Below are 17,425 nucleotides of genomic sequence, written 5' to 3' on the forward strand. Positions count from 1 at the left end.
CCTGACCTGGCATTAGTGTGTGTCTGTGCATGTGTGTGTTTCCAAGTCAACAGTAGTCCATAATATGTTGAAGACATTTGGAGGTGCCAAGTCAACAGTAGTTCATAATATGTTGAAGACATTTGGAGGTGGTGTTAATTTCCTCAAAGCTTATCTAAGTCGTTTAACACTACACTGCAGGTGTCAACTTACAGAATGTACAGGCTGCTGTGTGTGGACGTGACTGTGAGAGATAAGCTGTTATATAAGATGGACGGCTGGAAAAAAAAAGAAAAAGAAGAAGAAGAAAAGAAGAAAAGACCTGTTGTTGTGTCTGCGCTAAAACACAGCTGCTGACATTTCACTGACTACTACGTTCTCTGCATTCACAACCCTGGTTAAATGTTAGCTAGTTAGCTAGCTAGGTGGCTATAGATAGATAGATAGATAGATAGATAGATAGATACATGGATACATGACTGAAGACTGACTAGTTCTAATTGCAGTCATGTCTCAGTTAATGAGAGAATATGTAGACAGTAACTCCCTTTTTCCAATGAAATACACAGATTACAGAGGCCACCAAAGATGGACAATAACCTAAAATAAAAACCTTGAAGACTGGCTAGTTCTAATTGCAGTCATGTCTCAGTTAATGAGAGAATATGTAGACAGTAACTCCCTTTTTCCAATGAAATACACAGATTACAGAGGCCACCAAAGATGGACAATAACCTAAAATAAAAACCTTGATCAAATCATTGTTTCACATCCATGAGCTGGAAAATCCCAAACATCTAAAATTGGAAAAAACGTTAAAGTTAAAACCATTGAATTCCAACAATATTCTTGCCATAACGTGGTTTCTAACTAAGTTACCGTGAACCCTCTGTCCTCAAACACTATACTTCACGAATGAATAACACCATGGTGGTCGAGCACAGCACTCTCTGACACCCGTGCTGCCTATGGACGACACTCAAACCCTGCGTTCTTCCAAACCGCTGCAACCACCACGCTACGGTTTAGAGGGCAGTACTGGTTTTCACTGGTTCGTCTTTGTGTGTGTGTATGTGTGTGTGGCTTGGGCGTACATGTGTTTATGCTGCACCCAGCACACCTCTCCACGGAGCATCCAAAAAGAACAGAGGAAGCAACAGTCTGCTGTGGTTGACTCAAACACAGAGTATAAACAACACCATAAATCCTGCGCTCCAGACCTCTGAGTCCTCACAGCCAGGCTGGGATTATAACATCTCTGTACCTCACGCAGGTCAGTCAGGACCCAGCCAGACGGCCCACTAACGGCCCTGGCAGCTGAGGTGATTCTGCGGCCGCCCGATTCAAAACAGTTTCTTTGTCTCGCTCAGGGCTCTGCTATGTGCCCTTTAAAAATGTTTCTTTCTTTTCTTTTTTTTTCTGTTACATAACAAAAACAGCCCAGAAGAAGAAAGCATTTACTTAATCAAGTCATTCTTTCCCTCCGCCACACTCTTCAGACTCTTCAGTCTCATTTGTCAGCCTCCGCTTGTTTCTATTTTTACCGTTCTGACCACAGGCAGCGAGGAGCCCGTGAAACCAGACATGAGTTCCATAAAACCCTCCTTCTGACGATTTGTTTTGTCATAGGAACTGGATTTAATAATGATGACCTTTAAAAAAAATGGAGGGAAGACGAGGGCTGCACCTGTGGTGGCGCTGACGTGAAAACAGCTCCGTGAAGGCTGTGGTTCGCACGCTCTGTCTGTGTTTACGTGCAGTGCAAGTGGATTCAGGAAGAACCTTCCCGCAGGGCAGCAACAACATGACGGTCTGTGGCCCAGAAAATCAACAACGACACCAGCGCACGACAACAGACAAGTCTTTTTGTGTCACTCGGAGAATGACTTGATGTAGAGGCCCGACTGTTGCTCCGACTGTTGCTCTGACTGTAACATTTGTGCTGGAATCTATGAGAGTGGTGGTAAACATAGGGCCAGTGTACATGTTGGCGTGACATAACTTGAATGCTCTGGTCCATGTTTTAATTGCACTGGTTAAATAGTGTCCGCTTATGGTTCAATAGTGTATTATTACTATGATTATTATTATTATTATTATTATGATTATTATTATTATTATTATTATTATTATTTGAAGTATTCAACAGGAAACCCGCACCCTCTACAGCATTGTTTCCCAAAGACTGGGTCACGACCCTCAGGTGGGTAGTAAGATATTTTTTTGGGGTTGTCTCACATAATGTTTTCCAGGAGTTCAAGGTTACTACATTTGGATCTGATACTAAATTCAGCTTTAGTTTTTATTATGTTTTATTTTATGGCACACAGAACCTTCCTTGTTCACGACCCGGTGCATCGTTGCTTATTATAGTCAACTTCCAGGTTGCTCTTTTGGAACCATCCATGTGTAATATTCTGTCAGTGAAACATTTCGACAATGATTAATCTCCGGTCACTTCTTCTCAGTCATTTTGTCTCAGTCTTTATGAAAAAGGTCGTGGTGGACAGAAATACTGGATTTTAAATTTGTGTGTTGTTCTGAATGGGTTTCCCAGCAGGAAGACCAGACTTCTGGAAGTTTCTAACTCTAGTTTCTTCTGTATATTTAAAATCATTGAATAAAGTTATAATTATCTTAAAATACTGTGATGTGAAGTTTGAGTTGCAGATTATTTTATTTCCATGCATTTGAGAAAAAAAAACAAATGACTAATGCTGTCCATGTCACTGATCTGCGTATGAAGAGTTATATAAGTCCTGGTTAAGAAGGAAAACCAGCCTCACTCAGAACACACTGGTTCAAAAACACCACAGGGAGATGTGTTTTCCAGAACATCCGTCTATCTCTTCACATGCCTGCGTGAACACTACCAGGACGACCGAACTGTACAACCTGGAGGGAATAATAACATGATGCAACCCAGGCTATAAGTGTGGGCCAGATGACCGTATCCTGTTTTGGCGGCTCTGAGACAGGGCTGGTGTGTAGCCAGTCTGATGCAGACCACAGCCTCCCACTCCTCACCAGTCTGAATCACTGTTTACTTAGACAGGAAGGTCGCCTGCTACACCATCATCAACTGCTGCCCAATGTCTGTGACTCACTTGTGGCTTTGGCGAGGGGGGGTTTGTGTGTTCCGTGACGGCCAAGTTTCTAAAAGCAGAGGCAAGTTAAAACCAAATGCTTGGAGGAGAAACCGCTGAGCTGCTTCTACGGCCAGCGCCTCACACCACCTCTCCTGCTGTAATAACAGAGACGAGAACTCAGACAACGTCCTGGAATGATAATAACAATACTGATAATAATAATAACAATAACTATAATATTTACTTTAACAAAGTGGTAAATTATATCGGCCGGCCGATAATATCGGCCAATATTAGCATAATTATGGGTATTTCCTCCAATAATTAAAACCCGATGACGCAATGACTGGGTTTCGCCAAATGATGTGCGCCCTAAAAATAGTGCAATGCCTGGCGACAGGCCAATCAGATGCCTCAGTGCTCTGAAGAAGTTTTCTTGAAGCACAACTGCAGTAACATGATAAAGACTGATGTCCATCCTTCTGTTTCATGCATTTTTGCATTTTATTCACTTTTTTTTGCCCATTTTTCTAAATCTAACCAATACTCAACCCGACCACTAGTCACATTTTGCACCTCATTTTGATCCACCTCTGCTCTGATGTCAGGTTGATAATGATTCACCTGTAACGAGATGATCAAAACACTTTATGAAGTCGTAGTAATATTCATATTTACTTGTACACCTAGTTTTAAATTGTATCTTTCCATTACACCCTCTTCAAAATACAAACTTACAAATAGATAAACAAAACTCTGTGGGCTCCAAAACATGTGAGTTGTTTTGTTATGTTTTTTTTGTCCTTGTTGCTATAAATGATCATCAGTAAACACAACATTGGTCTCGGTGCCAGCCTACGTTAGCACGTAGCACTCCAGACGACTCGCATCTTTTTCTGTAACCGGGTCTTTATTCCGTTTCTTTGTCTTGACGGGTGTATTTGTGTCCAGTGTGTGTTGGTCCCCGTGTGGTCTGTTTGTGTGGTATGTGAGTATTATTTGTTTGCAAATAACAGTTTTTTATGAGAAGAAACCAGAGACAGATTTAGTCTGGACTATAAGGACTCGACACCAGCTGGACGCTGTTCTTCCTGTGCTCTAGTACAATACCTATACTATAGTATTACTGTATACTACTGCTTAAAATACTACTTTAAATTGGCCTAGAAATAAGGATGTAGAATGTCATTAAAACATTTCTTTTTTAAGTTTTTATATTATTAATTTGAATCTGTGTCTATTAATAAATATCAATAAAACTTTTACACATTTTTTCATATTATTTAATTTTATGACTTTTAATACTTCCATCCCTGATACAGCCAAAAAAAAACCCCAAAAACAAATCCACAAAGGTTCAAATTCCAAAAACAAATCTACAAAGGTTCAAATTTTATGCTAAAAAACCTAGCCATGTGCAGGTTTTCCAAACCTCGAGTCTACTCGATATGAAGTACTAACGTGTAGTATGTAGTATGAATTACTGCTATGACAGTGCCGTCTGAGCTGCAGATGTTTTATGGTGTTGACATAGTACTGACCCAGATTCTGTAGAGCGACTGATACTAATGAGCGTGGCAGAGCAGGACGTCCATGTATGGAGTCATTATATTTAACACAGACTCAAGGTACAGTACTTAGAACTATTTTCAAAAGTGCGGTCTCTCCTGTACCACAGACGTTAAGTTCTGGCCTTCAGTCCTGGTCCGGTCGCCCCTCAACTCTTAAATCTGGAGGCCTCGCTGTCCACACTGTGGTGGACTTCCTTTTCTAAACGTTGGGGGAGGGCAGGGGGGGCTGAGCCGATTTGGTTCTGACCGACTTTCTTGCAGCAGCATTGAAGATAGAATTAAAGCTTTATGTGAAAAGAAGGGAGTGGGCCAAGTGCATGGTAGTGTGGAATGTAACGTCGTTTAATACGTCCGCTGTGTCTGATTGGTCGACAAAAGGCATGAAATGCAAAGAGACTGTCGGTCTGAAGGATTCTGCTCTGCGTTGACCAGTGACTTTGTGTCAGTAGATGGAGGAGAGAAACACCATCAAGGATCAGGGACAATTTAGATCACTGTTTCCCAAAGACTGGGTCGCGACCCTCAGGTGGGTCACAAGAGATTTATTTTTAGGGTCGTCTCCCATCATGTTTCCCAGGAGTTTACGAATAATGTCTATTGACTTGAAGGTTGTCTTTTAAAATACGGGTCCCCAGAAAAAACGTTTGGGACACATGATTTAGATCATATGTCAAACTCAGGCCGGGGGCCAAATCTGATCCGCGGTGTCATTATATTTGTCCTCGAGATCATACCAAATATGTACTAGATTTGGCCCACCAGTATATAGCCCCTATATATTGGCATATTTGTAGTATTCCATTAATTTTTTTGACACCCCAGATTTAGATCCTCGCTCTAACACCCCTCCCCCACTCAAAGTAATAATGAGTACCGATGAGTAGGTCTGTGAAGAGACCTCCATGTGACTGAGCTCAACCGAGCTGCTGCCTCTGCGGTGACATCTGCGCTTAACTAACATCCAGGATGCAACTGGGATGTGCATCGGTGATTTCCAAACCTCAAAATTACAGTCTTCTCAGATGTTTTTGTCTCCTGTCAACGAAAAGCAAAGAAACCAGATCATATTGACGTTAAAGAAGCTTAAATCCCCAAACGGATCCACGTCAGAAGTTCGTCAATCTATCAAAAAAAAAAAAAAATCTAATAATAAACTCTGTTGCCTTCACCTCCTGCAGCTTTGAACCAATTAATGGTCGGTAAAGAATTAATAAATTCATTATAACTTATACATTTTCAGAACCATAGTCGACCTCACCACTTTCTTGTGTTCTGTGTTAATATATTAGAAATATTCCACATATTGTTCTGACTATTATTTAATCATTTAATTACCATATTGCCCACCACAGTACAACATTGCTGGTCAACAGTCGCCTGTTTCAGTTCATAATTGTCCTGCAGATGTACATACGTCGTTGAAACAAGCAGGTCTCTGCTGCCACCTAGTGGGATATAATGTAAATGAACCAAAGATTAACGGACAATGTAGTTATATGGAGTATATATATTAACACATATACATACAGTGTATTCACATATATGTCGATATAAATATATTTATATCGATATAATATAATATATTATATAGATATATAATGCACACATGTATATATAAATATGTGTGTATATATGCATGTATATATACACACATATATAGTATATACTCAATTTATATATATACATATATGTATACATAGATTTCACAAACACACATTCATAACAAAGTCAATCTCCTCCACAAATACTGTGTTATTTTATTATTGTTGTTGATCCAGGTACATTTAGTTCACATTTAAAATATATTTTCTTCGTACAGTTGCTGTATGTGTGTTAGTGACTAACAATTGACACATTTTCCTGAGCCACACAACCAGAGTCAGTCACTTCTATTGCAGCTGTGACTGATTTAAAAAAAGTGATTTGTTACATTGAACACTAACAGTCTCCTCTGGGCCTGTTCTCCATTCTGTGCCATGATACCAGGCAGAGGACGAAGTGAAACCCAGCATTTGATGATTCAGTTCATCATCTTTGGTCTCTGCTGATACTGGTCACATCACAACTGAAGGTCTGAAGATGAAGCTCAGAGGTCAAAGGTGACACTACTGTTCACAATGTGTTCAACTGTACTGTGAGTGTGAGGATAAACCAGGAGTCTCATCATGAAAATGGAAGAAAAAAAAAGAAAGATGAAGTCAGGCTTCTAGAAAATGACTTTTCTTCAAAAAAATCAATCATTCTTTTATTAGTATTTTTTATTATAAAATATTTAGAAAATACTTAGAATGATAATATTCAAATCAAAGAGTGGACATTAAATATATATAAATATATTTATACATATATATTTATATATGTATAAATATAATAACAAATAAAATGCATGTATTATTTTAACATCTTAAAGTACTGTTGTCATTTTTAGTAAATTATTTAAGAATAAAAGTCAAGTGACCTGACAGAGAACAGGACTTCTTCATTCTCCTTCCTGTCTCAGAAATAGGAGAAATGAAGCTTTTGGTAGGAAATGACTAATAATGGTTACAGCCGTTGGTACCTTTACACATCAGAGCAGACAACTGTCAGTGAGGCTTAAAAAAAAAAAAACAGTCAACCATAAACATATAGTTTTGTATTTAACAACTTTCCTGTGAAACATTTGCTGCAAAGTCAAACCGATGTAAGACAAACTCATACACAAAGTTCTTGTGCATTGAAAAGCGGTTCTTGATATGTAATAAATAAGGTCCAAACGTCAAAGTGCCGATACCGTTCTTGAATCCGTGGTTCTCAGAGGTCTATGTTCTTTTGGCAGGTTTGGCGATGAGCTGCCGTTCTCTCTCCAGCTCCTTCTCCCTCTGCTGCTCCTTCTCCAGAGCTTCCCTCTGCTTCTGTTGTTGTAATTTCAAAGCTCGTTTCTGAAAAAAAAAAACACCAGCTGTTACTCAGTTTTATCCAACCGTGTCCACCTGGTCACTGGTGTCGGACGTCAGCCGTTACCTTCAGCTTGGTTGTCTTGTCATGCAGCATGATCATCTCCTTCCTAATGGTCACCAGTTTATTGTGATAAACCTTCGCTTCTGTGAACTAAAACACATTTCTGGTGGTTACAGCTGCGACATTAAACCAGCGCTTCTGAACTGGACTGAGAGGCAGTTTGAACTTACCAGTAAGTTCAAGTCGTGTATGGTGTTGCACTCTCTGAACTTGGTGACTTCCTGGTCCAGAGTGTCCAACAAAATCAGCTGGTTCTGTCTGGATTGGTTGAGACGGACAATCAATGATTCAGTTCAGCTGTGATTTGGTCACAAAGATTAGGTTTGTATACAGAAAAGGCACATGTATTTACTACTAATACGCTATTTTCCGGACTATGTCGCACCAGCCACAAAATGTATAATGAAGAAAAAAAAACATATATGTCGCTCGGCAGAATTAGTCGCACCAGTGCCCTCTAGCGGCTGTCAGTGTGAAAATAACGAACATGTAAATTTTCAGTATTGCAGAAGTGGCTGATACTGGTACACAAGCCTAGAGTGCCCTCTAGCGGCTCATGTGAAAATATATATAATTAATGTAAAATGTTAAATTTGCTGACCTAAAAGTGTGTTTTTCGTATTTATATTTTTATAACATTTCAAACTATTTCATTACTACATTTACTTGTAAATATTGCTGCTAGTTTCCTTTTGCCTCCTTAGTAGGTAAGAATGTATGCATATTTATATATACTGTACAACACTCACGTAAGTTCCTGAAGTGCTCGTTTCGAGTTCTGCAGATCTGGCAGGTAGTAGGAGAGAAATCCTTCTGTCAGTCTCTCCACTGCTTTCTTATCCACGACTGGAACATCTTCAGGGCCTGAAAGTTGCAAATGAGTCGAGTCCTGCGGTGGCAGCTGAAGGTCTGCAGAAAAGAAATGTGTATGTTTTTTTTTTAGTTTGCAAAATGATGGGAAAAAAAGACAATGAAAAGTACAAAAACATTCTGTAACAACAGAACCCAAATATGTTACTTTCATCACCTTATACAGTGAACTCCTCTGACAGGTTACTCAAACCACTGTGTACTCCCACTAGATGCATAAGTAACTGTTTGCTGACTAAGAAAAGGCAACTGACACAGAAACACACAGTCAGAAAATACTTTCATACAATATTACAATACTCACGCTTTGTGAGTGTTTTATTTTCTGAATTCATCAAGCGGGCCAGTTTTGGCCAACGGGCCATATATTTGACACCTCTAAGATTGTATATATAGAAAAATAAAAGTGTGAGAAAAGTATTTGGGAGCACACAGGTGCATTCTGGGTAAGCATGCCATTGGCGTATCTGTGATGTCTTATGGTGATCGACCTGTAATAGCAGTGGCCTCATCAGTGGAAACTAAACAGTCAGCATCTTTGTGTAAGAACCTGAGGGATCTTAGTGCTGACTGGATCCTTTCACCATGTGGATACTTTTGCACAGTGAAAACAACAACAACAACAACCAGACTGTCACTTCAACAGACCAGAAACCCTCCTTGACAAGCAGTACAAACACACACACACACACCTTCAGCCTGCACGAAGCCTCCTTCGTTTTCCATTCCGTCCACCTCCATAGGCAGCGACTCAGTTAACTAGGACGATGTGGAAAATGTGGACAGACACGTGACCGTCATTACTAGGACGATGTTGAAAATGTGGACAGACACGTGACCGTCACTCCAACAATCCTGCGGAATAAAAACACGTTTTTTTAATCAAAACATCGCCATGTTCTGCTAAGGAAACACATTAGCCTGGCAGATTCACGACCTTATACCGCCACCTACTGACCACACATTTTATTTAGACTCTTTCTCATCTACAACATTATCCTACCTGTTCAAGTAAGTGACAGGAGCAGTGACGGATTTTTAAAAAAGTAATATTTGTAGACCAAAAACTAAGAAATCAGGCCGATGTGTCGCTGAAACGAGCATTCATCATGTGACTCTTGCGTCATCACGTGACTGTCAGCGACACCAAACTTGCTACCGAGACTTCCGGGTGTGGAGGCGGTGTTAGTGAGTGAGTGTCTGTGTGGACTCAGATGTCTATACTAAATTTAATAACCTAACTCTCCCAATTCACGTTCGAGCGGAACAAACGGAGCAGGTGAGTCTGTTTGACATTTTTCAACACTCTTCATCACTTAGAAAGACTGTCTTTAGTTGGACAGGGACAGGAGAGGATGGCTAACCCTCATTAGCTAGCTTTTCACTCTTTCGCATATACTGTTTTTTTTTTTTTGAGAACTTAAGTTTAGCTTTTAATGACAGTTGTCCGTGACCGTTCACTTCACGCCTACATTCACATTCGCAAATTGTAGACAGTCGCGGTTAAATTATGGATCCGTACAAAGTGTAAATCACCTTTTTTTGTTTTATTAATTTTTTCATCTTACAAGATTTTTTTTAGAGCTACAATTTTAACGAATACTATACTGTAAAGTTAAAGTATTTTTTTAATAAGTAGATTAAATGTTCTGGGGAGTGTCATTTTAAACATACTGTTTAAAGCATACTGGAGTTTTTTTCTCTTCTTTGTTTTTTTTTTTTTTTTTTAAGAAAAAACTAACAACAATAGAATGGGGATAGAAGTTTTACTTGTGTCGGTTTAATCATGGCCGACATCCTGTACCGCCAGCATCTGGTTTGAAGTGGCTGTCAAAGTGCATCATAGCCACCGACTACAGAGAAAAAGGATGTTTGACTTGGTCTGAAGTCTGCTTAGCGTGAGAGTTACAGAAGATTCACTTCTCTTCCAAAAAATAAAGACAAAAACCCCACTGACTAAACACACTTTTTTACATGTAAAATTTTATTTGTACACTCAAAATGTACTGTTTTTCTTTTGTGTAATTTACTTTTTTTCTAGTGTTCCTGACAGTAGTTTTAACCACACCTTCATGTAAATATTTTAGGCGGATCACGCGTCATATAATATACTTATACATTTTTAATATATGTACATTAACATTTATTAGTCAATACTCATCATTGTCATGTCATCATTTCCCATATTAAACAGCCTACTGTATAATCAAGACTCTCTAAAAAACTTTATTTTGTATAGGCATGATGATATTTATTTTATTTTAGAGTTGAATTTCAGAATGTTTCCTGATATACCCAGGAGCCACTTTTAACTGGCTCCTGGGTATATCAGTAACCTTCTGACATTGTATAACCCTGGTTGACACAAAGCTTTTGTGGACTGTTTTTCAAACTTCCTGCTGGTTAATTTTTATTTTTTATTAAAAAGATGTATTAACCTATATCACAACTTTTAAATCAATTCTAAAATTCTCTGCTATAATTCTTAACAAGTACAATTTGTCTACCTTTCTGTTCTGTGGCTGCTGCAGGTGACACAGTGGAAACCAACCTGCTGCAAAAATGAATGATTACCTCAGAGGAAGGCAGACTAGAGAGTGAACTCAGCTGGTTTTAAAAGGTCCTCGTGATTGTCAAAGATGTCAGGCGGTAATATCCTAAGCAAAGTGCGCTCTGTGTTCAGGAGAGAGCGGAGCGACTGGGACCTGAGCGACTCGGCGCCCTTTGACTTTTCCGATGAGCTGGTGGAGGATGAGATCCCCAAGTTTAACAAGTTGAAGGTGGTGGTGTCTGGGGAGATGTCAGATTACTCTGCAGGGGCACCGTCCAACGGCGTGGCGGTCAACACTATGGTGGTGGCGGCGGACGAAGATGACGACTCCTTGTTGGACTCCTCTTCTAACATGGGGAGCCCCAGACTGAACATGGACCCCTGTGACAACTGCACCAAGAAGAGGGAGTTGATCAAACAAAGGAGGGTGATGAAGAGGCTCGTCATTGCAGCGGTGCTTTATATCCTTTTTATGACAGGAGAAATCATAGGTACGCTTTCCTTTGTCTCTCAGAGCTTTTTTTTTACCTTCCTGACAGCCAATCAGATTTGCAAACAAAAATCCAATTTATTTATTTTTAAATTATGCAAATAAGCATTTATAATTACTGATTGGAAATGCTTAGTCAAGAGTCTTCAGCAACATGGTTTCGACTCTACAACTCTGTGTCTGTTTCTGAGTGGAGAACACTGTTTTCCTTCAGCTGCTCTCTGTGAAACATCCGGTCAGAATCCTCTCATTAGTTACGTCGACGTTTTTCCACATGACAAACAGGAACCTTGTTTTCTTCGGAAATCAGTGGCTCCTAGTGAGAATGGAGAAGGTGGTGACTGCTGATAGTGTGTGACCTGATCACCTGATCGTGGTGTACCAGCTGTTGTGGTCTGAGTGATTAACTGCTCATAGAGAGTTTATTCAAAACAAATTAGTGCATTGAGTACTTGAGATCCCCCTGATTGTGATTGCAATTCCTGATACTTTGGTAAGTGGGATTTGCTGATTCCCGCTGCCTTTTGCTGACAAATACAAAAAGTAAAATTCAAAACTTTTAAAATAAAGTGCATGCGTTATCTTATTCACTCCTGTGCAGCCAAAATCCATGACAAATAGTCTGTGTCTCAGCCAAAATCCATGACAAAATCCATGACAAATAGTCTGTGTCTGTCCACTGAGCAGTTAAATCCACAGATGTTAAACTGAAGTTACTTATCCAGTTGTCATTAGTGCAAAACTAAGAGTTAGCCCGCAGCAAGATGCTAATCTAGCACAGCACGACTTGAAAGAGATCTAGCAATGCTTCATCTGACGGAAAAATAAGGATGTTGTTGTTGATGCTGTAGTTAGTGACACACGCACAAAATGATTGGCTCCAAAAGTAGAAATGCGTGTGCTGACCTGGACTGTTTCCAGTCAGAGCCAATCATGATCTGATCTGATCTCTGGCCAGTGAATCAGTGCATCTCTATGCTGTATGATTGTTATGATTGCAGAGCTGTAGGATTGTTGCTGACTCTCCCTCCTCCTCCCCCTCCTCTTCCTCCCTCTCCTCCTCTTTCTATTCTTGTTCTAATTCTTCTCCTCTTATTTTTTTTTAAAGCACAGCTGTGTTTACACACTTACACCCAACATAATTAAAGTCAAAGAAGTCTAATGAAATGAAGTCTGACCCAGAGTCATATTTTCCAGTGTGCATCTATTTTGAAGTCATATTTTCCAGTGTGCATCTATTTCCATGTTGTTACTGGAGGCATTCTCAGCCCCTCCTAGAACAACCTGGGGTACAGGTTGTTCCAGAAGCATTTAAGGCTGTTTTCTTTTCTTGTTCTTCAACAACGACAGCTGCGACGCTGTAATGAATGTTAGAGACGGAGTCTGTGCCGTTATCTGATCGTTCCAGCAGTGGTGTTGTGCACCGCGTTCATCTCTTGATAAAGACTTTGCACCATCCAGTTCTTGAAACTTGATGAGCTTGTCTTTAGTACTGTTGCAGTACTGTCATCTTTTACCAGTAACAGCCCAGATCCTCATCTTAACGTCCAAACATGGAGAGTTTCTTGTGTTATCACTCCTTCTGTTTTAAAAACAATTGAAAATATTCTTCACATTTCAACCTCTATGTTTACTTTTTTTGTATTCGTATATATTTTTATCTTTATTGTGTACATATTTTCTACATACTACTGTCAACATACAAAGTACTAGAATTTGAATATTTCTTGCTTTGGTAGAACTGACTCATGCCTTCTGTTTAAGGGGTAAATAGTCATTGTATGTCGTTTATAATTTCTGATAAGTCATCTGTCTTTTTCTTTTTTTTTCTGTAGGTGGTTATGTATCAAACAGCCTAGCAATTATGACGGACGCTGTCCACATGCTGACGGACGTTGTGGGCATTTTGTTTTCTCTGCTGGCCCTGTGGTTCTCCAACAAACCACCGACCAAGAGGTTCAGCTTTGGACTGCACCGCCTGGGTAAAGTCCCTCTTCCCCCTGTCTCCTTTTTTTCTCTCTCTCTGCTGTGTTTTGTTTCGAGGCGGCCAGAGAAGTGCTTAGTCAGCAGTGTCCGACCCAGGTCGGATTACAGACGTTATTCTTAACATTTGGTTAGACATATACACGTGAATGAACATTTAATCTGTCTTCCAAACACTGTAAACAGTCAGGGGTGGTATGGAATAACACTGAACCAGCAGGTGGATTCTCCAGTGTCCCAGTAGGACGCATACGACAAGTCGGTCACCCGTAGCTAAGTTAAATAAATTTTGTGTAAACAGTCAAACAGAGCAGGTCGTCTGGCAACAGCCTGGGAGAAAAGCCCCTCAAACAACAGCTTAGTAAATCAATATGTTTATGCAATCGAGCGACTTTGACGTTGAAACTGGACTGATAAGGTTTGTAGTTCTCCATGTCATGAGGCAGTTGTAAATTTTACACTTTTTTATGGACTCTTTTCTGTTTGTACTGAGAAGATAAAACCTCTATGTCGTTGTACTATGCCTTACCTGTGAAGTCTGATTGGTTGACCATAAAAATTAACAAGATGTGCAGGCGGCACTGCCGTGTCCAAAAACAAAACCCACATTGTGCAAATCAGGGCTGAGAGCAACTACAACCCTAGAACGGTGTCTGGATGTTGTACAGTTGAGGATAGGCTCTCCCCTCACAGGAACCACACACATTATATTGTTCATATATTGTTATATTGTTGTGCACAGCAACAGATTATAGAATAACTGTAACAACTGACGTTGGAGAAGCAGTGACCAGAACATCACCAACCAGTAGGAATTCAGAGTCATGGCAAAAAAAAACCAAGCCACCATTTTTGAATCCTCCAATGAGACTTCATGAATTAAAATCTCTAATTTTTCTGTCAGCAGTTGTCAGTCTTTAGGTTTAGATCAGTGGTCCCCAACTACATTTGTCCGAGGGCCAGTACTGGACAATTTGGGAGGCCACCTTCGGCCCATGGTCCTCCAGTTGATCATCACTGGTTTAGATTTTGTCCACGTGAATATATTGACATGATGTACATGGCCATGTAATACCATACCCCACAGCAAATGAAAGCAAAAGCCAAATGTTCTGGGGGGGGGGGAAACCCAATACATTTTTGCATCCACGACAAAATGATTCCGAAAGCAGATGTTGTGGTTGATGCCTGGCTGATTTTTTTCCCCTTATTGAAAACTGAAGCCTCAACTCAAAAAGTTGACAAACGTTTCTGGACTTTGGTAAACCTGGTGTTGATAAGTATTACAATTTCTGTCACTGGCTTATTGTTTTAAATGTGTTTAATTTGTTTGTCTGGATTGAGTGTTTGCCGACGTGTCATCGTTCGTGACACTGATTCATTCTGAAGAGATTTGTGTAAACATCCCTTTACCACAAAAGTCTTTTAGCATTAGAGAAATGTTCCACTTTAGCCTGTAGATCTTTGAGGAGGGAGGTGGAGGGGGTCCAGAGGTTTCTTAAAAGGTATAAAAATAATAATAATAATTATAAGTGAATAATTTATTGACAGGACTGTGATTTTCTTTTATTTCCACAGAGGTGCTGTCTGCCGTCGTCAGTGTGCTGCTCATCTACATTTTAACAGCCGTTCTGCTCTATGAGGCAGTTCAGAGGACGGTCCACCAGGACTTTGACATCGATGGAGATGTCATGCTCATCACTGCTGCTGTTGGAGTGGCTGTCAACCTGATGTGAGTAAAGAGCTCATGAATGGTGGTTGATCTGTATGTGTGGCCCTGTGACAGACTGGAGGACTGAATCCTCTGGTGTTCTCTCCGGGTCTCAGCAGGATAAAGTCCAGATCTCTGTATACAATGTTTCTTTTTAAGACATGGATCCATGTCTGGATAAGTTCCAAATGTGCTCAGGGTACAAGTACAAAGTGCTGCCTGCACTCTAGAGCCAAGAATTTGATGCTGAGTAATAAATAACTGCAGTTTTTCAGTGAGGGCATCGTGGAAAATGAGGAGTCAATAAGTGTATATTTCGACTACAAAGAATACAAATGTAATTTTCATCACAAAGTCTTCATAATAAATGAGACCAAAAGTGTAACAAAAACTGCAGCTCCCTTTCACTGTAGTTTTTTTTAACCTTTTGAAATGTTTCCTTCTTTGATCTGTTACTGTGACATATTTTGTGGACTTAACCAGACAAAAACATTTTAACCAAAGTGCCCAATGTGAAAAATGAAGACATTTTATCCTGTTCTATAAAAGTTCAGCTGGACATTTATCCTGCTACAATATTTAACAATTTTATATTTTTATTAAGACACATTTTAGAAAAGTTTGATTTTGGGGAGTGGAGTTGACTGGCGGGGATGAGAAACTATCTTAATTAAAGATAGTTACTTAACTTAATTAACTTTACTTAAGTAAAGACACATTGACATCCTGTCGTGAACTGTTTAACAACCGACGTTGTTTAAATAAAACAGTTCAAGACACGAAATGCAGTTTATCTTGTTTGCTGTTCTATCAATTAGAACTGTTCCGTACATACGTGTCATAAGGTTCATGAAAAGCCACAAGTAGACAGTTATTTGCAATTACATTGTTTAATTGGGTGAAAATGTTTCTACTTAATGAATTGATTAACTGATTATCGTACCAATTATTTTATTATTATTTATAGTTGACTCCACCTTTGTTCTTTTCATCTGTCTGAAGAATGGGCTTCCTGTTAAATCAAGGAGGTCACGTCCACTCTCACGGCCACGGTCATTCACACGGCCCCCCAACTGCTGTGGACACAGAGCCCCATGCATCGGGTCATCCTCAGAGGCCACACGGCAGCCTGGCGGTCAGAGCAGCGTTCATACACGCTTTGGGAGACCTCCTCCAGAGTGTGGGTGTGCTCATCGCCGCCTACATCGTCCGCTTTAAGGTACCGCCACTTCTGAGAAAAGCAGTTTGCCAAACGTGATTACCTGACAGCTTATGGAAGTATGTGTAATCGTTAAAAGCAATTAGCGCTGTTTAAGAACACCCAAATAAAGTAGCACTTCCATCACTCAATTCATTCAAGGCATCCTCTGGCTGGCAAGTGAACTTTCGCTGCATTACTGCCACCTACTGGGCTTGAGTGTGCATCAGAGTTGCTGGTGTGCCAGAAATTAATAAAAATAAATTTTAAAAAAATTTGAACTTCATTGATACCATATTTGGGAAATTCCTGTGTTAGCAGCAGATCTGCTGCAACAGCCTGCTCCCTGGCAGGTGCCAAGTATGTGGTTCCTCAGGGAATCAAACCCAGGACTGGTCTCTGCTTCCGAGGCAAGCCGCTGCACTTCGGAACCGACTAGGAAACCAGATGTGATTATTTTCTTTAAAAATAATTTGAATGAAATGATGTATTTGTTTAAGTCTCAGTCATAGTATTGAGTCATAAATATGGTATTACAGTGTATCACAGTGAACCACAGTATGTTTTTTAACCAGTACAGTATATTCATAGGCGTGTGTTTTTCTTTCTGTCATGTCTTCACAGCCGGACTTAAAGTTGGCAGACCCCATCTGCACCTATATCTTCTCTGTTCTAGTTCTCATCACCACATTCCGTATCATGAAGGACACGGTAGTGATCGTTCTGGAAGGTGAGTCTCTGCCTCCTCTCCCGTCACATGACTGTACATTATTCTTCACAAACCGGCTCTGTAATAACCGTGAGTCTTCACTCACATCAGGTGTTCCAAGACATCTGGACAGTGATCGAATCAAAGAGGACCTGCTGAAACTGGAGGACGTCCAGTCAGTGGAGGAGCTGAATATCTGGGCACTGACCTCTGACAAGACAGCAGCATTAGTTCATATCCAACTCGGTATGTATAACAGTACATCACATTAAAA

At 40.0% G+C, this 17,425-nt stretch overlaps 2 protein-coding genes across 4 annotated transcripts in view; one reads left to right on the forward strand and one right to left on the reverse strand.

Moving 5' to 3' along the window:
- Positions 1–6,375: 6,375 nt before the first annotated feature.
- Positions 6,376–9,652, reverse strand: bloc1s6 (biogenesis of lysosomal organelles complex-1, subunit 6, pallidin). 2 transcript variants are annotated; one of them, XM_008310516.3, is made up of 7 exons: positions 9,513–9,652; positions 9,323–9,364; positions 9,202–9,278; positions 8,389–8,548; positions 7,810–7,897; positions 7,643–7,729; positions 6,376–7,560 (listed from the first exon to the last, which is right to left on the reverse strand). In XM_008310516.3, the coding sequence occupies exons 3-7, from the start codon at positions 9,248–9,250 to the stop codon at positions 7,441–7,443; spliced, it is 504 nt and encodes a 167-aa protein (XP_008308738.1). In that variant the 5' UTR covers positions 9,251–9,278; positions 9,323–9,364; positions 9,513–9,652; the 3' UTR covers positions 6,376–7,440. The 2 variants fall into 2 exon arrangements, with proteins under 2 accessions (XP_008308738.1, XP_024911160.1); XM_025055392.1 differs by having other exon boundaries at positions 7,419–7,560; positions 9,202–9,287; positions 9,332–9,364.
- slc30a4 (solute carrier family 30 member 4) overlaps positions 9,651–17,425 on the forward strand; it is a 9,525-nt gene continuing 1,750 nt past the window's right edge. Inside the window, exons 1-7 of one of the 2 annotated variants that reach the window (XM_008310517.3) lie at positions 9,651–9,788; positions 11,041–11,551; positions 13,386–13,532; positions 15,112–15,265; positions 16,247–16,463; positions 17,067–17,172; positions 17,263–17,397. In XM_008310517.3, the coding sequence (XP_008308739.1) occupies positions 11,149–11,551; positions 13,386–13,532; positions 15,112–15,265; positions 16,247–16,463; positions 17,067–17,172; positions 17,263–17,397 (1,162 nt within the window). In that variant the 5' untranslated portion in view covers positions 9,651–9,788; positions 11,041–11,148. The remainder of the gene's footprint in view (positions 9,789–11,040; positions 11,552–13,385; positions 13,533–15,111; positions 15,266–16,246; positions 16,464–17,066; positions 17,173–17,262; positions 17,398–17,425) is intronic. The other variant, XM_017032689.2, reaches the window with a different exon arrangement.

Source organism: Cynoglossus semilaevis, chromosome 5, assembly GCF_000523025.1.
Source record: "Cynoglossus semilaevis isolate Cse_v1.0 chromosome 5, Cse_v1.0, whole genome shotgun sequence".
NCBI classification, from domain to species: Eukaryota; Metazoa; Chordata; class Actinopteri; order Pleuronectiformes; family Cynoglossidae; genus Cynoglossus; species Cynoglossus semilaevis.

Coding starts and splice junctions, on each gene's coding strand:
- bloc1s6 (XM_008310516.3), bottom strand. CDS start 9,250: ATGGAGGTGGACGGAATGGAAAACGAAGGAGGCTTCGTGCAGGCTGAA. Junction 8,549..9,201: donor AGGCTTCGTGCAGGCTGAAG/GTGTGTGTGTGT, acceptor TCTTTTCTGCAG/ACCTTCAGCTGCCACCGCAG. Junction 7,730..7,809: donor TACACGACTTGAACTTACTG/GTAAGTTCAAAC, acceptor AATGTGTTTTAG/TTCACAGAAGCGAAGGTTTA.